We start from the raw sequence: 23,436 nt of genomic DNA, 5'->3' as shown, positions 1-23,436 counted from the left end.
TCCCGGATCTCCCTTCCTTCCGCCGCGCCCTTAAGACATGGCTATTTCAACTAGCAGGACTGGCCTAAGGGGAAATTTTTAGCGGGGTTTTAAAAACAATTTTAAATTAACAAAGGCCAAATCTAATATTTCATTTTAATTATGTTTTTAACGATAGTATTGGGGTATTTTTTGTATTTGTTTTTATCAGGCTGTCAGCTGCCCTGAGTCCGCAAGGAGAAGGGCGGGGTAAAAATTCAATTAAATAAATAAAATTAAATAAACTTTAAGCAACAGGAGTGCATGTATAGGGTTACACAGTAATGCTTTAAAACAGCAAACCTTTCTGGCTTTGCGGACCTGCAGGGGAGAGGGGATGGTTCTGCACTAGTGGTGGGGGCAAGCACACACACGTGTGCAGCTCCATTTGCGCAAACAGTAGGCACATGCATCGGCCACTTGCACGAATGGAGCTGTGTGCGCACCTGCCCACTGCCTGTCCACTGACCAGTTCTGAATGGGCTGCTGCCTGGTACTGGGCTGGGGTTTGGGGACCCCTGCTTTAAAGTCAAAAACTATTTTTAAAAACTCAACAGCAAAACAGTACTGTACTTTAATTAGTGCCTTGCAACAAACTGTCAAATGATTTAGTAGTTTTTCATCACAAGCTGTGTATTTTGCATTATTTGTAGCTTGTACTTAAATTTTAACACAATCTTTGCCAACCGGTTGAATGTACTAATTTGTCAAATATTGCAATATTGTTAGAAAGGATGGGATCGGGACCACTGATGAACCTGATTGATAAGCTTGCTGTGATTTAAATAAATTACACTTCTTGAATGGATTCTAAGAAAAGAATAGAATTTTTTTCTTGCCTTGCCTTCCATTGTTTTTAAATGATGTACTTGCATTTCAAGTCCTGAACTGCATTTATTTCCAAGGAATTAAAACCAAGAAAATTGCCAACCATGACTTCATAAGGTTTAACTTTACATTGAGTCAACTTTCTTTGGAATACATTAAGAACATAATTTTACAAATAAGAGATGAATTGAAAGCATAGATGGCTAATGAATGGAAGTTGCAGATTACAATCAGCTCAGTAGTGGAACTGAAGATTAAAACAAAACTTTTAATGGTTGTTTTTAGAATTCTTTTAACATTAGGTTCTCATTTTAGGATGTAGTGATTATATCTAGCAAGATACTAACCATATTGAATAAAGATAACTATAGCGATCTAGTTTTTCTTACAGGATAGTATGTAGAATTGAAAAGTAAACATTTGTTCATTGCTGCTGCAAAATAAATAATACTTTACAAAGAAGACTATTTTTAAATTTTAATATAACTATTTTGCTTGACAGAAGTAAATTAGTACACCAAAAGTAATACACTTTTTAAAAATTGCTGAATTTCAAGTTTGGAGGCAATAGCAATTAGAAGTACAAGAATAAAGGTGGATTTTTTTGAAGTTGTAAATATAAAAATAATTATACTAAAGATAACTAATTATAAGAATGCCATACGATAGCATGTATTTGATTAGTTGGTACTTTCCAATCCATATGAATGCTTAGGTTGCTCTACAAAGCCGGGAGGTAAATGTGCAAAGCTTAAATTCATCTCCTTTCACTGTGGAATTTCAGTTTGTGACTTAAGTTCCAGAAAGTATCATATATGTTGTGAAAACATAGTTCAAAAATATACGGGCAATATGCTTTTTAAAAGCCGGCGGGGGGGGGAGAGAGAGAGAGAGAGAGTATAACTCAAACCTTCTAAAGATTATTAAGCAAAGGTGACTTTTAACAGACACTGATCGTAAGGGAAGTACTTGTTTTAATCAATCAGTATGAATGACTGTGATTTTTCATTTCAACCAGCAATGCAGATAGATCCAAAATAATAAAGGAAAGGAAAGGTAAAGACTATATTAATATAGGAAAAGAGCAGATGTGTATTAAGAAGACATCCTAGCTAAAGTGAAGTAGTGGTTTTTGACCCTATGAGAATATTACAGTAATACACAGGCGGTAATTCTTCAGTCAGATTCAGGCCACAAAGGGAATGGCCAACTTCTTTGTTATTGCTAGATGTGCAGCCTCTAATTTAGAAGAAACAAAACTTGTACATGATAATGAAGCAGAAGATCAAAGTTCAAAATTAGGTTGCTGCATCACTGGGTCTCAATCTGACCCAGAGACAGGTTTTTTTTCTACTACAGAGATACCCAAATTAGAATGAGGAAGTTTGACTGAGTAATGATGAAGGAGGGAGAGGACTGAGGACTGAGCAAACATTATAAGAGCACATCATGTCATGGTACTCTGTAAGGGGACAATGGGTCAGTTTAATATTCAGATCAAATCTTTATTACAGCCGTAGACCAGTATAATTCAGTTTAATATTTATTGTTCAGAAAAGCAAGAGTACCAGCTATTATTTGCAGGTAGGGAAAATTGTTAAATATTTCATTCCTTCTAATTCATTTTCGCTTTCCTGTTATTGAATAATAGAGGACTTTAGATGCAAAATGATTATTTTGGGCAGACTGATGTAAAATATAATCTTTTCTAAAATCATTATACTTTTAACTCTGCTTAACGGTTCTAGTGTTCGAGAGCTTTTGGCTTGAGGAAGAAGTTTCTACATGGATACAATATTGTTACCAAAGTCTGTGTGTACTAATAAACATGGATATATATATTTGTGACAATACATCTGGAATTGTGAATACATACACTATTTCAAAAAGAAGTCTTTTATATTTTTAAAAAAGTGAAAGAGTTTAAATTCTAAATGAGTTGAAGGGTACTGAAATACTATGAACCAACAAGCTATTACTCGGAAAGAGGGATGGTATTACATAGCAATTGCTAAGGCTTGGGACCCGTAAGTTAAAATGTGAACTTGTAGATAACAGTTTATTGGCAAATTTGAAGATGAAGTGAGATCTGAATATACCGAAATTCAATGGATTTCTAGAGACTTAAACCATTTGCATCTAGAGAAAAAAAAGGTATATATGGGTCTTTCCCCTTATCAAGGAAGTTTTGCTTAATTAAAGCTGTGAGGAATTAAAAATAGGCTTTCTAAGATACACACTTAAGACCTTGTGAAAGGCTTTAATGACTATACTTTTTAAATGTATACGTGTTTGGAATTTGCTATGATGCAGAATAAAGGGTTCTGTTAGAAAAGCAGAGAGGATGGAACAGAAGGTTAAAGGGTATTTTGGAAACAAACAGCTGGACCAGCTTATTTAAACAGAATCAAGGATTGGGAGCTGACCTCCATTTGACTTTTAGGGGGAGGAGCAAGAATGTCATTTTATTACTTTGGCTAGAAGTAAAATGTTCTTTCTTCTGAAAGCACCCTAGCATTTGGGCTGTTTTTCAGAATAGTTATTAAATACAAAATACATAGAAGAAAGTCAACTGTTAAGTCTTTGTGAAAAACATGAATTAAAAACTATGGGCCATGGCATGTATGTTTCAGCTTATACCTTGTCTAGGTTCACAGAGAGGAAATGTTAAATTAAAAAAGGTATTACATTGAAATTTCACCACTTGAAGGCTTCAACCTGAAATTTCCCCCTCCCCTCCCCCCTCCAGGGGATAACCTTGTTGCTGATAGCTTTAACATACAGTACAATAAAATAGATCTTCATAAAAAAAAAGAGCTGAGAAGCATTTAGTTTAAGCCTTTTAGATTTTCTTAAGCATTTTAGTCTGTGCAGGCTCCATAAATGCTTCTCATTAAGAATAGATAAATATTCCTAGTTTTGGATGAGTATCCAAAACTTTTTATCTAATTGTTTATATTATTAGCTTCACTGTTACCATTACTCTTATTATTTAATGAAATAAGTGTTGTAATTTGTATAAGCTTATAGTTCCCTCTTAAATTGTTCCACTGTTGTCACAGAACACAGATGATAGGATCTTTTCTTCTGGAAAAGGGGGCCTTATAGATTGCTTCCAACAAGATTTGGATTTCATGGGGAACAAACTTGATACAATGCTTCCCACTTGTATATTTTTAGGAGAATTACTGTATTCCAAATGGATTCTATACAGTATTGGCTTGTAGATGTTGTTGGTCTGGAGGCAAAAAAAATTCAGGCAACCTCTTAAACTGATAAACACTAAGCCTGAGGCTCACAAGCATGCACAACTTACCTCCAGCCAGAAACCTTATTGATCTAAGATTGCTTAAAATCAGAGTCCCAACTGCCTTTCCCAGCAGAGAAGACCCGGCCTGGCCAGGTATATCAAATCAGCACCTGTTCTGATGGAGAATTGGACTGTTAAAGCAAATAGGCACACCACCCTATCAGCCTAACCCTAACCCATCCTTAACATAAATGTGGGAGTTTATGTAATCTCCAGCTTTGTAGCCACAATTGTTGTCACACTGTTTGCTTTTGCACTCCACACAAAAGACACACACACACACTGTGGCTGCTAATCAGATATAGGTAAGTGCTGCCTTTCAAGAAGTAAAGCAAGTTCTTTACAGTATCTGTGTCCCTGAGGCACAGACAAAAGATGTTTGCACAAGCCTATGGGGGAAAAATGCTAACTTATTGGAACTGGTGAAATGGAAGAGGTTCATTTAGATCCAATTGTTAAGTATCAGGCTAGAAACCGGGGGACTCTGAGTTCTAGTCCTGCCTTAAGCGTGAAAGCTGGCTGAGTGACCTTGGGCCAGTCACTCTCTCAACCCAACTCACCACACTGGGTGTTTGTTGTGGCAAATTGGAGAAAGAAAGAGTATTAGATATGTTCACAGCCTTGAGTGATCTATTTTAAAAAACCGCTCTAAAATCTGAAAGTCTAAATAGCATGAGTCGGTATGTTTAACATGTTTAAAGAGCAGCAGTTTGGAGAATGCTATTTTAGAAATGCTTGTCTGAGGGCACAATAGGTGCGCAAAGAGTATCAACTAAGATACTTGTCTCAGTAAGGGCCTCAGGAAGCTGACAAGCATAGATAAACATACATGCCTCTTAATAGCATACCTGATGTTTTCTATGCCTGGAAATTAAAAATGCCTTCTATAGGTAAGGGTAACTATGGTGGAAAAATCAATTGTATGATAGTACTTCATGAAAAAAGGAAAAAACAACAACAGCTTTGTAATTTTCCTTTGAAAATTTGCATGGAAATCATTTTCTGACAGTTTTCAAATTGGGGGTAATATATGATAACTCATTGAAGAGAAAAATAGTTTTAATTGTTTATTTTGTGGTTTTTCTAATGAGAGAAAAAATATCAAAATCTTTTGCTGACCAGTTTGGTAATTGTGTGTAATACAAATAGCTATCAAATGATTTGACCTAAGAGTTTACATTTTCGCTTTTACCTAAAAAGGAATGGAGAGCTAGGGGAAGTTCACAGCAGAGTTTTATAGGTGTAACCTTTGTGACTGGGATAGCAGCATGAGCTATCATATTTGCAAACATAGTGGGAACAAATTAGACAAATGGCATGCAGAAATATTACTAAGATAAATAATTAACAATAAATAAATAAAGCCTAATTAAAAATTCATTCTTAATTTCAGTGAAACAGTGAAAATAGGACAGTTTGGTACCATAAAAACAGCATTCTTCAGAAATGTTGTGGATGGGATTGGTGTTCAAGATTCTAGCCTGTTCAGTATTGTGTGGAAGGAAGTGGAAACTTAAAATTCAAGCCTCATTGTTGTTGTTTCCCTCCCCCTTCGTTTAAAGCTAGATGGCAATGGCTGGTGTGTGGATTGGGAATATCAAGCAGGAATGTTATTTAAAATCAGGTCACAGTAGTGGGGGATAAAAGGCCTAAACAAAGTTCAGTGCCTTTAAATAGACATGAAATAGCCAACAACAAAAGCTGAAACTTTGTGATTTTTTTTTAAATTTCCATTCTAACATTTTATTTTTTCATTCTTGGAGAGAGTGTCATCTTTCAAACAGGGAACAAAGGACAATCTAAGATAAGGTTTAAGATAAACATCTGCTGTGTTAATATTGAGTGGTATTTGTATGAAAATGAAGAAAACAAGTAGGAAATTCTAGTATCATGGATACTCATTAAGGACAATCCTTTAATTTGGACTTTACATTTACATTATTAGGATTGCAATAGTAAGGTCATTAAATGTAGAGGAAATTACTTCTGAATAGATATGTATAATACACGGTTAAGTTTGGTTAGCACTAATTAACTACTTTTACTTTGTACTGTAATAATCTCTCTTTTTTCATAATAGAGTTCATTGGAATATAAGTTCAAATGACAAATTTTATCTGAACCAGGTCACTTGTTGTCTCAACCCAGTCTAGTTCTGTGATACCCTAATTAAAGTTTAATGAATTGGAGAAGAAAAGTTCCATCACTGTATAGCTATAATACATTCTATGCTTCTTTGCGTAAGAAGCAGAAAGAAAAGAAAAAAAAATAAATACTGTATACAAGAAATTGATTATAAAGTTGTCCAAAGCAGTGTGAACTGCTCATGATAAAACTCCAGACATGTTCTTATTTGATGGTGAGCTGACAACACAGTTCATTATCTTAATAAAACCATTACAACAAATTTACGATTGGGAGAAGCAAGGAAAGTTTTGATAAAATAATAAGGGGAAGAAAAGAGAATTTACTAAAAAAAATATTGCTAATTATGTTAAGTGTGAGTGAGAAGGGAAATGAATGCTTTTATGGATTGGCATCTTTTTCTGACCCACTCCACCCTCCCCCAGAATAATCTGAATTGAAAAGAATTAAACTGATCTTGTTTCCTGAAAATTCTACTAACTCCCCCATGAAAAGATGAAATAAAAGTGTCCAACTGTGGCAAAGGGAGGCCAGCATAAATCAACTCACAATCCAAACTTGCATTTTCAGAGGTCATCAGAGAGGTTACGAGTTTTGCAGCATTTGAATGTACACTAAAATTAACTCCCAGGGAACATATACCAACCATCTTCCAAGTGCTGAGTACAAGCATAGGGGGCTTCTTTTAAAAATAACAGTTCACTCTCTTTTCTTGTTTCAGGTTTATTAATGCTAGAAGAAGGATAGTTCAGCCCATGATAGACCAGTCCAACCGAGCAGGCAAGTTTTTAATATTAACTGTAGCCCTGTCTTGCTGACAAAAAAACATTCACGAGCCATTCACCAGGAGATCTCTTCTTGGTAAATAATTGGGAATTAATGCAGAGAATGGCTGACAATTAAAACAAAGCCTGTCATGATTTATTTCAAAGTTGGTGGATTTAGTACAATTGAGCATATTTTGGAGGTAAATTGTCAGCCATAAACTACATTGTTGCTTACTGAATTTTAATACCAAACATACATTAAGGTTTTTTAAATATTTCTTCCCAGCTATTTGTGCTATTATGACACTCCCTGGTGCATCGCTAGATGTGGAATTACTGTAAACTTTAATATCTGTCCAAAGGGCAAAAGGGTCACAGTGCTTGTGGAATTCAGTAAAGTTCAAAGACATTCAGTTAAGGTAGAACTATATGTGCTTTAATAAAAAAAAAGGCCACTTATCTAGCTTTTAATGTTCTGTTAGAATCTTAAAATTCAAGTTGTGTGGATTTTTTTAAAGGTTTTTTGCATCTTTATCTTCCTTTTATCCTTCACTTTGGGGTATCTGTATTTTGTTATTTATGAACCTTATAATCATGACACTGACTTCTATCAAGATTCAAAATAGCAAGGCTTTAATTCTTTCTGGATATCCTAAATGTTTATTTTTTTTCATGTTATTGCCAAATACAAGAATGTACCTTCCAGGCATTATTTTCATGGTGATTATTTTCAGTGAAATAATACCAGCAAGACTAGCCAAGATTATCTACTCTTAAAGATTATTTAAACATTGGTTAAATGTGTGTACATCTTCCTGGTCAATCTACAAGGCTGATAAAATGCCCTGTAGTGATTAAAGCAAAGCCTTAAAAGGAGCAATGGAGCTAGTGGTGCCATACCATGATCTCTGCATGCATTTCAAAGCCTGATGATTTAAAATATAAACATCTACATATAGTGGGGTCATATTATTCACCCAAGAATTCTTCTGCATTTGTGGACTTGATGAAAACATTCCCAAAATCTTTTCATGCACTTTGGCATTGCGATAAATTGCTCCTTCCATTTTCCAGTAATAGATATGTAAAGGCAATGAAAAAGGGACTGCTGCTTCTTCAGCAACACATGGTATTTCTTGTTGCGAGAATGGTCCATAGAGAAAGTCATTGCCATTCTCAATAAGAAAAACCACAGGTTGCTTATTGCAACTCTGCTTCTGCTTAAAGCAGTGGTAGGGTTGTTTTTTAACTGCCAGCCCTCCTCCCCACCGCCAAACAGCAGCTCTGGATTTTTTATTTATTGTCTAATATTCTTCCAAAATGTGAGCCGCTTTCCCCAGCCATCTCCATTTATGGCAGAGAGATGGTCCCAAGCAATAAATATCTTTATTGAAATGGGGGAAGGGATCATTTTTGACCTAGCCAAGTATTACCATCTTTTTTCACTGAGATTTGTATATATGTATTTGAGCAGATATGAGTCTTATATGTGCATGCATTCTTATGCACATCTTGTAAAGAATGCAAGTTCTGTTGTCTAAAAAAAGAGCACATTAATGAGAAATGTGTTTCCACACAGGACTAACTGCTACACATAACAGGTTTAGGGATAATTGAAAACCTTTAATAGATTCCCATAAATTTTAATTAATTCTTTCCAACATGATGCCTTATAGTTTTGGGGGGTTTTTTACTTGCAAATTCCACTTTCCCAACTACAAGCTATTATTGTTAGGACTGACAAGAGTTACAGATCAAAATACTTGGATAGATTCAGATTGAGAAAAGTTGTCAAAGAAGACTGGTTTGCAGTTGCATTATTATTGTACATGCATAGAAAATTATTTTCAGAAAACATAGTCATAATATAGTGTGTTTGCATTTTTGGCTTAGCATGATGTACAAATGTATCGAAGTGTATGTAAACCATGACTTGTATTTTCTTTGGGATGGATTCATGCATCACACTAAGCCAAAACCAATATGTTGAGTTATCTGTGAATATTTAAAACTATCCATAATAAAATTCATAGATGGTGTCTGGGCAGACAGGTGTAGACACGGAGTGCTTGGCTCATAATCTGGCTGCAGCAAAGAATTAATTTTGTGTGGGAGAATTTTTAATGTATGCACATGGGCTGGGAAAGGAAGAGGCAGCTGTTAGATACCCTTATAGTAGACTCATATTTCCCTTTATTGATAAAGGTTGAGGTGGTAGAGGACTAAAGAAGCTATTAATCTTTTTCTGTAAGGCATGAGGAAGGTATAAAAAAGTAACAGTTTCTCAATTGAAACAGCTGACACAATAGCAATAACTTTAACCTCCAAATGTGTCTGGAAATGAACTGATCAGTTCCTTTTAAGACGACTGATCATTTTGCTGATAAAGAGATACTAAGCAATTTCCTGCACCTTTTTAGTAAGCCAAGGAACACCTTATAATCCAGATGGACAACCAATGGGAGGTTTTGTGATGGATGGTCAACAGCACATGGGAATCAGAGCACCAGGTAAGAGTTGCCATGCACTTTCCTCCGAGTCCTAATGTCAATTATGCCACTTCTTCACACTGTGAACAGGTAACTCTGCCTCATCCTCTGCTGCACTTGCCTTGCCTTTCCTGTCTTCTGATGCACTTGAAATATGACCTAGGGACAAGACAGGGATCTTTTCCACTCTTAATGTCTGAATATTCCTTGAGCCTCTGGTATCTGTGTTTTTAAGGGTCTTTTGGCACTATCTGTTGACTTTGCTCATTCTCTGGCATCTTCTTGGATTTTTTTATCTCCCTTCTAGGACCTATGAGTGGAATGGGCATGAATATGGGCATGGAGGGGCAATGGCACTACATGTAACCATCTAGTTAACCAATCGCAAAGCAAGGGGGAAGTAAGTACAAATGGGGTCTTTATCTTCACTGTGTTCTGGGTTCTTCCCTTCTTGCATTTTTCTTACATTCTCCTTGCCCATAGTTTCATGCTTGTTCATTTCTTCCCATGAAATTCTTGGTTTCTGTATGCTCTCTCTCTCTCTCTCTCTCTCTTTCTTTTGATCAAGCTTTCAGTTTAGAAAGCACTGTATATGATGTACATTTATTCCTGTATGTTGCTATTATACAGTACTGACCACATGACAAAACAAGACACAGCCAAGAGGAGAGAGGGGAGGAGTTGTCATAGTAACAGACTGATTTGCAAAATGTAAGCAGTCTGCAGCAGTGCAAGGAGACGAAAGAGCATGTCCCCAAAGTGTCATAAATCTGTCTAACCACAGTTGATGCATGAGTTACATTTCTACACTAACCTGCAAGACACCAAAAAGCTAAACAGAAACTTCTTTTTAGGTAGAAGAAACAGAAACTTCACTCAGGGTGCTCAGTTCTGTAATTGTGAAACTTTTTAAAAAGTTTTATTTCTCTTTGTCTGGCTATCATAATGGGATTATGCAGGGCAAAGGAAAAAAAAAAAGAATACCAAACCGAGGTGCGCACAGCAGGCTATGGAGCTTAGCCCAGGCTAATTGACTATATCCAAATTAAGTATGCCATCAGTTGCAGTGTGACAAATGGATTTGACTTATTCAGTGTACTAAAATAGAGATCATTAATGCAATCTTCAGTGGCAAGCCTAGTGAAATAAGCCTGCAAACACTGTCCCAGTTCTTTTACTCTTGTCTTTTAAAAGAGAAAGGGCTCTTTAAAAAATAATAATAAGGCAATATAAAAATATCAGTGCATATTAAATATTCGTGGAGTCATTTCATTTTTTTCCCCTAAAAGTGGAAACATGGCTCATGACATCTTTTTGTGCATGCCTTTCAGTACTTTACCATACCATGAGAAATTACCAGAGTGGATGGTGTTTCCCAGCCATTCTGCAAATGTTAGTCAAATACAAGTTTATAACAATTAGCTGTAAAAACATTCCTGGTCAGCTTGGGAATGCAACTAGGTTATTATCTCATTATGGACATTTTTCTAGCTTAGTTAATTTCAATATTGTTTCTTACTTTCTAGGTCAATTAAATTTTAAATGATGTATTTTATGCTTTGTGGCCAATTAAATTAATAGGTTATTACAAAAATCATCCTTTTTTATTAAACAGCTGTGAGTACAGTATATTTTATAACCAATTTTCATTAGTTCAAAAATGTTCCTTTAGGCTAGATTAAGCAGAGGTTCATTGCTAGAGTCTGGAGACCTGATTCTAAGGTGTTCATAGAATTCACAGTGCACTATTACTTGGAACTCAAGCCAATTGAACCTACTTAGCAATAGAGCTATGCCTTTCACCCTTGATGATTATGGAGCTTATAGCTCTCAGAAACAATACATCTGTCAGTTTCCATCAAGTACAGCAATCCATGCAGAAGGCAGAGGCCCACCGAAAGCTGGAGGTTGATTGTCTTAGGCCCATTTTTTTTCTTATTGTTCTTAAAAATCGCTGAAAGGTTGACTGAGCTTTGCTTCTCCCCCCCCCCCGATAAAAACGGTCTCAAAGAAGGAATTAATTGATATCGGTTATTGGTTTTTATCCATTTCAAAACAGCAGGTTTGATTTAGAAACCATCCTTTACCATGGTATCAATTTCAGCAAAATAGGAGGCCATGTGCCTCAGCACTTTTTTAAATTCCATTTGTAGTCTAAATAAAAAAGAAACTACGAATGATTTTGAAGTTACTTAAACCAGTTATCCTTCTCAGAATGCCATATTATTTCTTGCAAGGAACCCTATTTCACTATATTTTATCCACAAGAGATTATGTTTCCAACAATCAGAGAAAATAAAGGGATTGTATTCAGGAATTGATGTCAAACGTTTTCTGTAGCCCACATGTCCATATCAAATATGGGCGTGTGGATTATTCTCTGTGGGCCACATGCCTGTATCTGACAAACTATTAAAGAACAGACAAGTAGCTTCTATTATTGAGAATGTTTCATACTATAGTTCACAGAGTTCTTATACATTAGGCTTAGGTTATACTTTCTACTCTGCAAAAGATTATCTTCCAGACCTTATACTAATTCTTTTTTGGAGGGAACTATACATAAATGTTTGGTTTAGTATATGTGTGACTGGGTTGTTTTTCCAATGGTTGCATTCTCTAAGCATCGTTTCAATACAAAATCATTTTAAAAAGGCCTTGACCAAATTAGAGACAGTCCTTGTTTAGCAACCACAGTTGGGACGGACAACTCAGTTATTAAATGAAGCAGTCTCTAAGTGAAATTGTGACTGTGCTTACAATCTACTTTCCTTTGCTTCACAGACCTGTGAAAGTCATAATTGTGAAGCTTGGTGGTAAAGTCACTTTCTCATCACCATCATAACAGTTGCTCAAAGAGGCAATTGCTAAACAAGGACTACATGTAAATAGGGTTGCTGTGTTTCAATCAACCCAAGCTGATATTCACGAGTTTCTCTTTTCTTTCCCAGGACTGCAAAGTATGCCAGGGGATTATGTGTCTCGGGGTGGTCCAATGGGCATGACAATGGGACAGCCAAGTTATACACCACCCCAGATGCCCCCCCATCCAGCACAGTTGCGTCATGGCCCCCCCATGCATCCCTACCTTCCGGGACACCCCCACCACCCAGCAATGATGATGCATGGTGGACCACCCCACCCTGGAATGCCGATGTCAGCGACTAGCCCCACCATGCTCAATACAGGAGATCCAGCAATGAGTGGACAAGTGATGGACATTCATGCTCAGTAGCTTAAGGGAATATACTTTATTTTCATGAATGGCAGATTTGAAATATTGTCGTTCTACAATGACTTAATGGAGTTCCATTCTTGGCATCTAATTTGGACCAAGGAACAATCCGATTGTCTTTATAGGGACCCTGAAAAGCAGGAAAAACACACCAAGTGAAGTCAACTTCTGGGGACAAGAAAAATAACTATATAAGGCAACAGAGTTGAATATTGTAAAATGCTATTATTCTGTTATCCATATTATGTTCTTTCTTATAGATTTTTTAAGAAAAAAAATGTGAATTTTTTTCCACACTATGTGTGTTGTTTCCATAACTCTTCACTTCCTGCAGAAGCCTCCTTACATTTTTTTAAAAAAAGCCTTACAGTTATCCTGCAAATGACAAAAAAGATTTATTTGCAGGATTTTTAGAGCATTAAAATATCTATGTCAGGCAGAAGAACATTTCTTCTATCCTAGGATTTCAGCCATGCACTCTGTATTTCTGTTTTCTCTCTCTCTCTCTCTCTCTCTCTCTCTTTATTTCTCTCTCTCCCCCTTTCTTCCCCTCCCCTCCCTGCCTGGGGCGTGAATTTGCATGTCTAATTCATTTACTCACCATATTTGAATTGGCCTGAACAGATGTAAATCGGGAAGGATGGGAAAAACTGCAGTCCTCAACAATGATTAATCAGCTGTTGCAGGCAATGTCTTAAGGAGACTGGTAGGAGGAGGCATGGAAACCAAGAGAAAAGTGTATTTGACCTTAATTGTCACATCAGAGCATCATTATCCCCATGAAGCAGCAGCAGCAGCAGCTACCACCTACATCACTTCCTGTTTTATGCCTCTCAAACCATGAACTGAAGAGTTATTTTTACTATGTTGACTTTATTTTTTCGGCAAAGCATCAGTCATGCATTTTTCCATAGTCCCATCATGGAGCATATATGTATACATTGTAAATAAATTTTGTGCAAAAAGGACTGGAAAAATGAACTGTATTATTGCTTTTTTTCTTTTCTTTCTTTCTCTTTTTCTTTCTTTCTTTCTTTCTTTCTTTCTTTCTTTCTTTCTTTCTTTCTTTCTCTTTCTCTTGCTTTTTCTTTAATTTCTTTCTTCTTTCTTTCCTTTCTTTCTTTTTGTAAAAGTAGCAGTTTGGTATGAGTTGGCATGCATACAGATTTACTAAGTGGGATAAGCTAATTATACTTTTGTTGTGGTTAAACAAATGCTTGTTGATAGCCTTTTTCTATCAAGAAACCAAGGAGCTAATTATTATTAATAATCATTGCACATTAAGTCTTAGAGTTTCTGACTGAAACTGTTTGGATTGTACAATAACTCAAAGCCCAGCTGTAGTAGTTCAAGTGCAGTAATGAAACTGAATCTAAAATAAAAGCAAATTATTTTTGTCACGCTGGCTCAACTGCTTGAAAATTTTATTTTTCTGCCCAAGCCCTCTAAAATTGTAGCAATTTGCTAGCAACTATTCCAGCCTCACTCTCTCAAAATAATTTTAGCACTAGGCAACTTTAGTAATATTTTTTTTAAAGTAAAGCATTTTATATGGTGAACTTTCCTAGACCTATTTGTTTATTTTCAAGTGATTTTCAAATCTGTTTTATTAGATGCTAGTCATTCCAAATCAAAAAAGAACCAATTGCACAAGATTAATGAATGCTGTTATGTAATATATTTGTAGTTATTTAAATTAAATTACTCTAGGATGTGTTAAATTTTACTCCTCAAAATGTTAATGTTGATTACAAAAAAAAAAATCTGCCAGTCATTATACCTGAATTAGTGCATTTACTTACAGTAAAAGATGTTACACTTTAAAAATCCAATGTTCATAAACAAATCTGGTTGCTGCAAATGGCTGTAGATAGAAATACTGAGCAATTTTCCAGCATAGCTGTATATTCTGCTCTGTAGCCAACTGGTTAACTAGAACCAAATAATATGCTTAGGTTTACAATACCTTATAATTTTCTTCTAAATAATATTACAGCTTTAAAAAGTTTCCTAAGGGCATGGGGAAAAAAGAGAAACTTTCACTAAGGCACACTAATAAAAAAAAACTATTTTAAAAAAAGATTTAATGGTAAACTGCTTGATAGGAACAAAAGACCTCAGTGGTGAGAACTATTTCTGCCATTCACACAGATGTCACCCCATAAAACCACCCTAACAATTCCCTGTTTAAATTTAAAAGGGAGACCAGTTGTTTGGTGACTACTAGGCAAAGTTTGATAGATTGGTTTATCTACTGCTTGAACCACTTGGAGAGCATTCCCGCTCTATCCAGCTAACATCTCAAATGTTTAAAGAAAAGCCTGTTGAGAAGATAGCATCTTCTGCATATAGGAGATACACACTCCCCACTGTCCAGAATTTGAACCTAGTATTGGACACAAGTCTACTCCTATATAGTTTCTTTCTGCTCATAGCCTAACTTGAAGCTTTATTTTATGAACCATAGAAACTCGAGTCATTTTATTTTCTGTTCTCTGTCGCTCTTTGTGGAAGGCATTCAGTTTTCAGTTGTGTGCCTTTGCTATTAATTAATTACTACTTGTTTACTTTCTCCATTGGAGTAAAAATATTTTCTTATCTGATGTATCTGTTCAGGCTAAGAATCACAATGCCTTAAGTTGCACTGATGTTGAAACAGCCACTTAGATCCTACAGATAGCGATTCGGATATATTCCAACAAAGATCGAGTCATTTGCATTAATGGAGGGAGGGGCGTGGCTGTCTAGGAAACGGCCAACCAATCAGTGACTTAAGAAAGCAAATGTTTAATATAGGTTCCTTTCTTTGCTCAAAGGAACGCCTTCCCAACTTTATAGATGGCCGGGGAGTTGTTATATCTTTCTTATCCCTGCGATATCAAAGAAAATTAGGAATACATTTGCTGCCCAAGTTAGGTCTGATAGCCTTTCCCATTTTTTATTTTCAGGAGTGGAGCAAAAAGTGTTATGTGCTGCTATTAAAATTTGGAAGGGGAAATTTTTTTTTTCTTCAATGAGATTTTTTTTTCTTCATTTTCAGTTATTTTTTCCCTCGAAAAATATAACCAAGGCAGTCACATTCGGGGTTACATCCCCAAACTCTTAATCAGCTGCAATTATAGCACATTAACGAATAATACTCTCAAAGCATATTTTTTTTGTTTTTTTTATTTGTTCGTCACATGTTGGACGGCTTTTACAGGCAAAGGAAAGAGAAGTAAACGGGTTACAAATAGGGAATTATCCTTCGTTTAGCATTAAAATTCATTTAGATAAAATTGCCACAAACATTTAAATGGAGAGATTAGTTCCCCCTCACGCCTTATTGCACACTCTCAATGGCTCCGTTAAGAACATTTTATACGTTGGAAATTCCGTCTTCTCAGGCTGCTGGCTGTTTCCTAGTTACCCACATTCAAAGCGAAGGCAGCAGGGACAGAAGAGAGGGCTGGGGGAAGGGAGAGAAGTTGGGTTCCCCCCCCCCCTTTATCACACTCCCTTTTTTTTTTCTTTTTGGCAACCAGACTGCAATTCATCCTCTTAGATTTGTTAGAAGTAAAGGAGAAAATAACAGATTATTTTCTCTTTGGACACCCAGTTACCCTATATGGAAAAAGAAAGCGCCGCTGTTTCTCTTTTTCTGCCTCATTCTCCTTCGCCGCCGGCTCCCTCTCGCTCCCCCCTCCCCCAAACTGGGAATCAAGTTTTGGGTTGGATCCGTTCATCGCAAAGCGATTGAGATGAACGTAGGTCCATATCAGCGTGTGGACCCGGTCTGGAGGGAGCGAGGGCATCGCTTGATAAAAAGTTCTGAGTAGCGCCTTGCCGCACTCGCGCGGGTGTGTGTGTGTGTGTGTGTGTGTGAGGAAGCGATCAAGCGGGCTGCTGAAATGTATCTCGGTTTGCAGCCCAGAGAGGAGTACGGGTTGTTTGCACTGAAAAATCTCTGGAGGGATTAATTTGAAAACAGATCAGTCGTCTTCCACCTTCCTCCTCCCGTTCGTTCGTTCGTTTGTTCCTTCCTTCCTTCCTTTTCTTTCCCTCTCGCTGACACCCGCTTGCAGAGCCAAAGGAGACAGAACGCCAGCTTCGACTGCCATCTTTTGGGGATTTGGAAAAACGATTCCCTCGCTTTCCTTTTCCCCGATATTCCTCCACCCTCCGTCCTTCCAAACCTCCGGTCCCAAATCGAGATTCCGCTCTAGCCGATGGCGATAAAATTTGGGGTGGGTATTCTTGCAAATGATTGGCTTGCAGTTGCGCCTGGAAATCGTTTTCAGTCACCGACCAAGGAAAACTTCGCGTGGCTGCTTAGCCGCAGAAGAGTTCCGCCGATCCTCGGGGCCAAGCGCGGAATTATTTCCCTCTTTCCCCCCCCCACCCAAAAAATGTTTTCTCTTCAAGCTTTTTCTTTGCGGGAGGGAAACATCCCCTTTTTTTTTTCCAGCGAAAAATTGTCGGACGAGGCCGCATGCGCGGTGGGGCTCCTAGACTGATTTTTTTAATTATTATTATTATTAATGTAAGCGGGGGTCGAAAGAAGTCAACCGTCCGCCTGGCCGGTGTGTGTTGCGGGGAGAGAAGAGGCTGCTTGAAAAGAAAAAAAAAAAAGTGGGACGGCCACTTTGGAGAATCTTGCGGCTGTGTTTGGACGTTTTTCTCCAAGTTTATAGCGGCTTCTTACCACGTTTCACGCACGTGTTCCAATATGGGGGGCGGTTGATTTGAATAAACACTTTCTAAGAAATTGCGGATCTGGTGCGCGGGCCGGCCCAAAGTGACACGGGCCTCTCGAACACGTAGAACAGCGCCTTGTCCCGCTTTTTACTGGGCTGGGTGGAGATAAGCGCCAGCGTGCGTGCGTGCGTGCGTGCCTGCGTGCGTGCGTACGTGCCTGAGAAAGAGTGAGTGAAGAGAGGTGGGGGCATACGGAGCTAGGTCTAGCCTCCCGCTTCTGCAATTGCCGCCATCTCTCACCCTGAGGAAAGCGAGCTGGCAGCATGTACGCCCGCCGTGCCCTTCTCATTACAAAGCCAGGTCCCCTCGGGGGTTGTAGGGAGGAGCGGGAGGGCCCTAAGCTACGGAGGACGAACTGGCCAGTCCCTGTCTCCGGAACTGGGCTCTTTTCTCGGGTATAAGAGACGGAGCTCTCCTGAATCGGGCGAAGGCGCCCCGGTTCTCTTCCTCAGCCGCACACACTGGTCGCCGGCGTCTGAAAGTCAATCGCCCGAAAGGCAAAGAGAGGTGGTCGGTGGTCCGAAGCGAATTGGGAGTCGGAGCTCCTCTCAGATCCAGCGGGGTCTCTTTTTATTTTTTTTATTTTTGTTTTTTACTGTCTGGTTTGACTCTCTCTCCGCGCGCCGCCGAAAAACAGAAATCCGGACGAAGTGAAAGTGGGGGGAAGGTCCCGCAAAACTCCTTTCGTTCTGACTCTCGAAAGGTGGAAAAAAGAGAGGGGAAGGAAACGGGTGACAGGGAAAAAGGGAGGTCTGTCAGGAGATTTTGAGTAGGTCGTCGCGCAATACGTATCTCTTACAAAAAACAGCTCACCGCCGTCCCTCCTAGCCCGCCGCCACAATCTGGGTCTGTCGCTATCCTGCCCCCCGCTCCACTCGCAGCATCCCCGGAGAAAGCGCGGGGAGAGCGAGTCCCCCCTTTTAAAGCCAGCGCGGTCAGGATCGTCTCCGTGGCCTCCGTGGCTTCTCACTCCGGAGTCCAATCCTGCCGTCCGGGCCCACCTGGCCTCGGACCTTTCCCTAAAGGGGAAAAGACATCCCCGCCGCCTACTCTCAACCCTCCCTTGGGGCACTTCAGGCACCAGAGCAAGCGAAAGCCAGAATCCGTTCACTGAGGCGAGAGGCTTCCTCTTGTGCAAGTTTCCGCGCGAAGCCTCTGTGTGTGTGTCTGTGTGTCTGTGTAAGTAGAGAGAGAGAGAGAGAGAGAGCCTGTAGGTAGAAATAATTTTCGGTTCTGCCAGGTAAAAAGCAGGGTCAATCTGGAGACAATTAAGAGTTGTCGCCTCACGTTTGACCGCCTCGCCGCTTGCCTCCCGCAAGTCGTGCAACCGCGAGAACGTGTGAATGTGCGTGGGCATCGATGAATACTCCTAAAACGCGTGTGGGGTGCTGGCTGGAGTTTTTCCAGCCAAGTGTCAGCAGAAAGTCCCTGAAGTGTCCCGGAAAACAAAGCAAAGCGAGTGTTCTCTTCCCTGCTGCCCGGTCCCAAACCTAAGACGGGGTGGGGGGGGGGAGGAATTGACCCTCCATCTCAAGACGGTGAAGAGTCCTGAGAGCCGCGTAGGAAAATGGTTGTGTACGTTTGGGAGGAGATGTTGAGATTTTCCCTCTTTCCTCCAAATACGAGGTGGTGGGTGGATAAATAATACTTTAATAATCCGCCGCGCCCATATTCTTAAAATTCACCTTGAAGCACTTTTCCTTAGAAATGTAGATTTTACTTCTCAGGTGCTACTACGGCACCTGATTTTATAAGGATATGGATGCCCCCTCGTAAAGTTAGCAAAATGAAGCCATTCTCGGCTGATCACACCACCCCTCTCTCGTTTCTGGACCCGAGCCCAAACTCAAGTAAATGTGGGCAATATACCCGAGTCTTAACATAGGTAAAGGAATGGAGGGCAGGCTTAGATTTTGCTCGAATTCTAGTTCGACTAAATGAATTTTTGCTTTTCTCGCGAGGGTCGCCTTCTTTCAATAGTAAATAAAACAAACGGTTATTCAGCCAGGTTCGAGACTTTCCTTTCCAACCCAAGCACTTTGGTGGTAACAGAAAGTTTTCCAGCAAAGGAGATTCCTCTGAATTGCTTTAAAGCCCTAATAAAAAAGAATACCAGAGGGCTTCCAAGGACAAGAAAAAGGGTATGGTTATCACACACTCTCCCCTTTTGAGATGGGTCGTGTGACGGGTTGTATTTTTTTTAACCTTTTTGGAAACTTGTTTTCCTCCCCTGGAGATAGCCCACATGGTATACCTGCGTTTTCTCCTCTTCTGTGTGTGACTTTGCTGGGGTTCCAGTCAGTATCTGGAAGATCTCACAAACACACACAAAAAAATTATTATTTTTTAAAAACACACTATTGCAAGGGGGTAGGCTAGAGGGTAAGAGGCACGGGGGGGGGGGAGGGAAGCCAGAACAGAGAAGGTGAAAGGGAGAACCGAACCTTCCTTCGGTCCGCACAGAATATTTGTCCCAAAAGGAAGATAACAGGAGGTCTGCTTTGTAAGGCTTTACGAAGTCCTTCCTGCAAGGTAGTTAATAAACTCCTAAGCAGTCAGCAGCTTTGTATTTTATGTAGTGGACAGAGAAAATCTTCCAGGGCTTTAATGTATGAAATAACTAAATGCCTGTGTGGCAGCTGTTTCTAAAGCCAAAACTAACTCTTTGGAAGAAGGGGAGGGGAGGGGAGAGGGGAGACGAAAAGACTGCTCATTTTTTTTTCCTTTGGTGCCATTTTGGATGTCATCTGTTTCCTTGGTGACTGTGTTCAGCCCCCCAAAGCCCCTGAGCGCCTGGATTGTTCGAAAAAAAAGCATGCTATTTCTGCACCGTCATTTATCACTGTCACCGCATAATGATTCCCCTTGCAGCTCCTTATTGATGTTTGTAATTGCATTATCTCATAAAGGGGAGGGGTGAGGTGGGGGGGGAGAGAGATGATCAATGAAACTGAACTGTGCATTGTGGGGTCAGGAGATACAAAAGTAGTGTTTGTGTGTGTACACACACACACCCCGCAGAAACAGAAGAGCTGTTCTGAATTGGGGGGTGGGTGGGTGAGGTTATTCTTGTGTAGGGTACCTGATTGTATGGGGATATCATCCTTTTCCTCTTTCTCTTCCCGGGGTTTAGGTAACTTTTTGCCCAAATGCAGAACCGCTCCTTGCCTTGCATTTCAGCGAAGGAAGGAACAGTCCTGCCTGGTGAGAAGTGTGCTCTGCTGTCACAAGTGGGCAGAGGAAAGTAGTGAATAAGCACTTGTGACCCTCCTTTTCTTTCTCTCTTGCTCTCTTTAATATTCCCCGTTCTCTACAACTACCCGTTTTTTCCCCTCTCTCTTTTGCTCCAAAGAGTAATTGGCAGAGGCACTATCTTCAGCGCCGGCTTTTTTTCCCCCTAGTCCTTCTAGCGAGACCCCACTTTTCTGCCACCAGTATTTTCCGCTTAATGAATGTGGATTGAGAATTTAACGCGGGTCGCCTCCCAGCTCCTCCGTCTGACCATTTCCCTCCAGGTACCTGAGGACTCATTGTTTCGCCCCCTTACCTGAGTAGAAAGAATAAACCAACCTGCCTTCTGAAACTGGAAACTGGGACCCTCCCCTCCCAGCTCATCCTCATGAAATGGTCCCGTTACCAGCTGGCAAGGTGGGGGGGGAGAGAATGGTCCTGGCTAGCTAAACGGAATGGCATATTGGTGCCACGTGAGGTTAGGACATTCCACAAAGAAATAAAGCCAGGAGAATGGGAATAGAATGGGAATAGAATGGGTCAACGTTGATGTGAGAATGATGCTTTTGCGTTCCGACTTGTAAAACCCATTGATTTGACCGCGGATCCTGTGGATTTCAACGGACCCGGCAAGATCCTGATTGCAATGCGTCATTCCTGCTCCCCTCTTTTCATTGCCCTCTCGGGATCCTGCGGAGATCTCTCAACGGTGCCAAGTTTGTTTGTTCAGCCTGGGCGATGAAGGGGTATCCAAAAGGTCCAGCCGCATTCAAAGCACAGGTTTTGGAAATTCGAACTCCTTTCTGCATTTGATAATATTTCTCTTATTTATCCTTCTCCTTCCCACCGCCCCGGTTTTTGGGTAGTTTTGGGATAAGTAAAAAAAATGCCAAACAGACTACACATTTCATATTTCAAGAAAAAAAATTACTTGGTTGCAATCCCTTTCTTTAGATAAAATAGCATATCTTTCTTTAGATACAAATTGCCTCCGACTGCCGTATTGCACTTAACTCCCTTTCCCACCTTGGTCGAGCTTTAAATTTCACCCTGCCCATGGAGTAAATTGTAGCCACTTTGGTTAGGCACCTCCATAGCACCCCTCCATTTAAACTGGTGTCCCCAGGCCTGTTTGCCAAATGCCACCTTCACTTCTGCGATACCTGAGTCCGGGCAAATGCCCTTAGAATTAAGGCGCAAGACCTATTAGGGATACATTGCCTGAGAAGGGAGATTTAATTGAAGGCAGAATTGATTCAATATCCCAATAAGAAATAAGAACGCGCCTCTCCTTTCAATCCAACCCCCGCCACGCCCCCGCACCAGAGAGAGAGGGGGGGGCTGCATTTAGGTTTTAGAGTCGAAGCGTTGAAAATGCACAGAATTGCCAGCATGCACACAGAACTGCGCTATTCTCACTGAATGGCGAGGAGGTAATCATGTTAACCCAGGCGCCAATTTTAACTGAGCAGGCTGGGGGAATCCTCTGCTCTCCAATGTCCTTGGCTTAAGACTAGCAGTGAAAAATTGCCAAATTGCCAGCAGCAGTACACAGCTCCTAGTTTAGTTTTTCTTTTCTTTTCTTTTCCATGTTTTTTTTTTTTGAGGGAGAACAAAGAATAAAAGCATTTTGGAGGAAAAGGTACCGCCAGGCGAAGCTGCTTGGTTTACAAGGTCTTTGTCACAGCTTTGGAGCTGCAGCTTCCTTTGGTTCCTATTTCAGTCTGAAAGTAAAAGTCCCTTTCGTGAGATTCTCCTATTTTTTTTTTTTTTTTATAAATCTAATCGTTCTCCCACCTCCAGCCGTCTTTCCATCAGTACTGCAGCTATATAAACAGAAACACTCTTGGCTGTATTTCGAAAGAACCGTTTGATATGGATCACCATGTGAATGTTATGTTATGTTTGAATTTCATTTTCGGAGGACTTCCTCTTCCTTCTCCCTACCCCCAGTAAATTAATCAAAATGAGTCGTTCATCCAGAATAATTTTAAAAGAGAGGAAGAATAATATTTCATGCCAGGAAAGCTTGGTTAAAATAATGAAAAATCACTCTCAGCTTAGAAATTATTTATTTATAGAACAAATCTTATATTAACAATTTTTTTAAAAAAAACAACGTATAAACAACAGCTGAATCAACAACAAACCCCCTCCTGATTTACAGTTATTAAATATTTGAATGTCATGCTAATACTTCATATTCTGCCTTTTATTTGCATTTTAATCTATGGAATATTTACAGTATTTTTGCTTCCCCCCCAGTGATTGATTACAGATGGGGGGGGGGAGAGCATAATGACCTGCAAGCTAGCTTTTCCTCTCCCTCCCCCTTTCGCTGTTTACGAAGCTTTTTTCAACAATGGTAATGCGACCAGGACAAATAAATTATGTCCTTTCTAGACGTCAGAGAAACACTGTTCTATTTCCTCCCCAATACTTATTTTTATTCTCCTCAATCTCCAAGCATGGTTTTAGGTAGCTGCTTTTCTGATTTTTTTTTTTAATATTTAAAACAATCAGGTCTGATGGTTTTTATCAAATGAAATAGCAACTATGAGCTTGAAAATAAATGTCATTAAGAATTTTAATTTCTTCCTTTCTTTCCTTCCTTCCTGCTTTTTTTTTTTTTTTTTACAGGTTTAAGATGAAAACTTCCAGAATCACTAGAAATGC

General features: G+C 39.4%; 1 protein-coding gene across 1 annotated transcript in view; it reads left to right on the top strand.

The window, feature by feature from the left end:
• LOC107282893 (homeobox protein Meis2) overlaps window positions 1-14,489 on the top strand; it is a 37,839-nt gene extending 23,350 nt beyond the window's left edge. Inside the window, exons 3-5 of the mRNA XM_015810731.1 lie at window positions 7,023-7,081; window positions 9,489-9,578; window positions 12,509-14,489. Coding sequence (XP_015666217.1) covers window positions 7,023-7,081; window positions 9,489-9,578; window positions 12,509-12,792 — 433 coding nt within the window. The 3' untranslated portion in view covers window positions 12,793-14,489. The remainder of the gene's footprint in view (window positions 1-7,022; window positions 7,082-9,488; window positions 9,579-12,508) is intronic.
• Window positions 14,490-23,436: the final 8,947 nt, after the last annotated feature.

The sequence above is a fragment of the Protobothrops mucrosquamatus genome, unplaced genomic scaffold (genome assembly GCF_001527695.2).
Source record: "Protobothrops mucrosquamatus isolate PMUCROS unplaced genomic scaffold, P.Mucros_1.0 scaffold15, whole genome shotgun sequence".
Lineage (NCBI taxonomy): Eukaryota > Metazoa > Chordata > Lepidosauria > Squamata > Viperidae > Protobothrops > Protobothrops mucrosquamatus.
The sequence above is the reverse complement of the archived record's forward strand: the minus strand, read 5'-3'. Positions and strand labels throughout refer to the sequence as shown.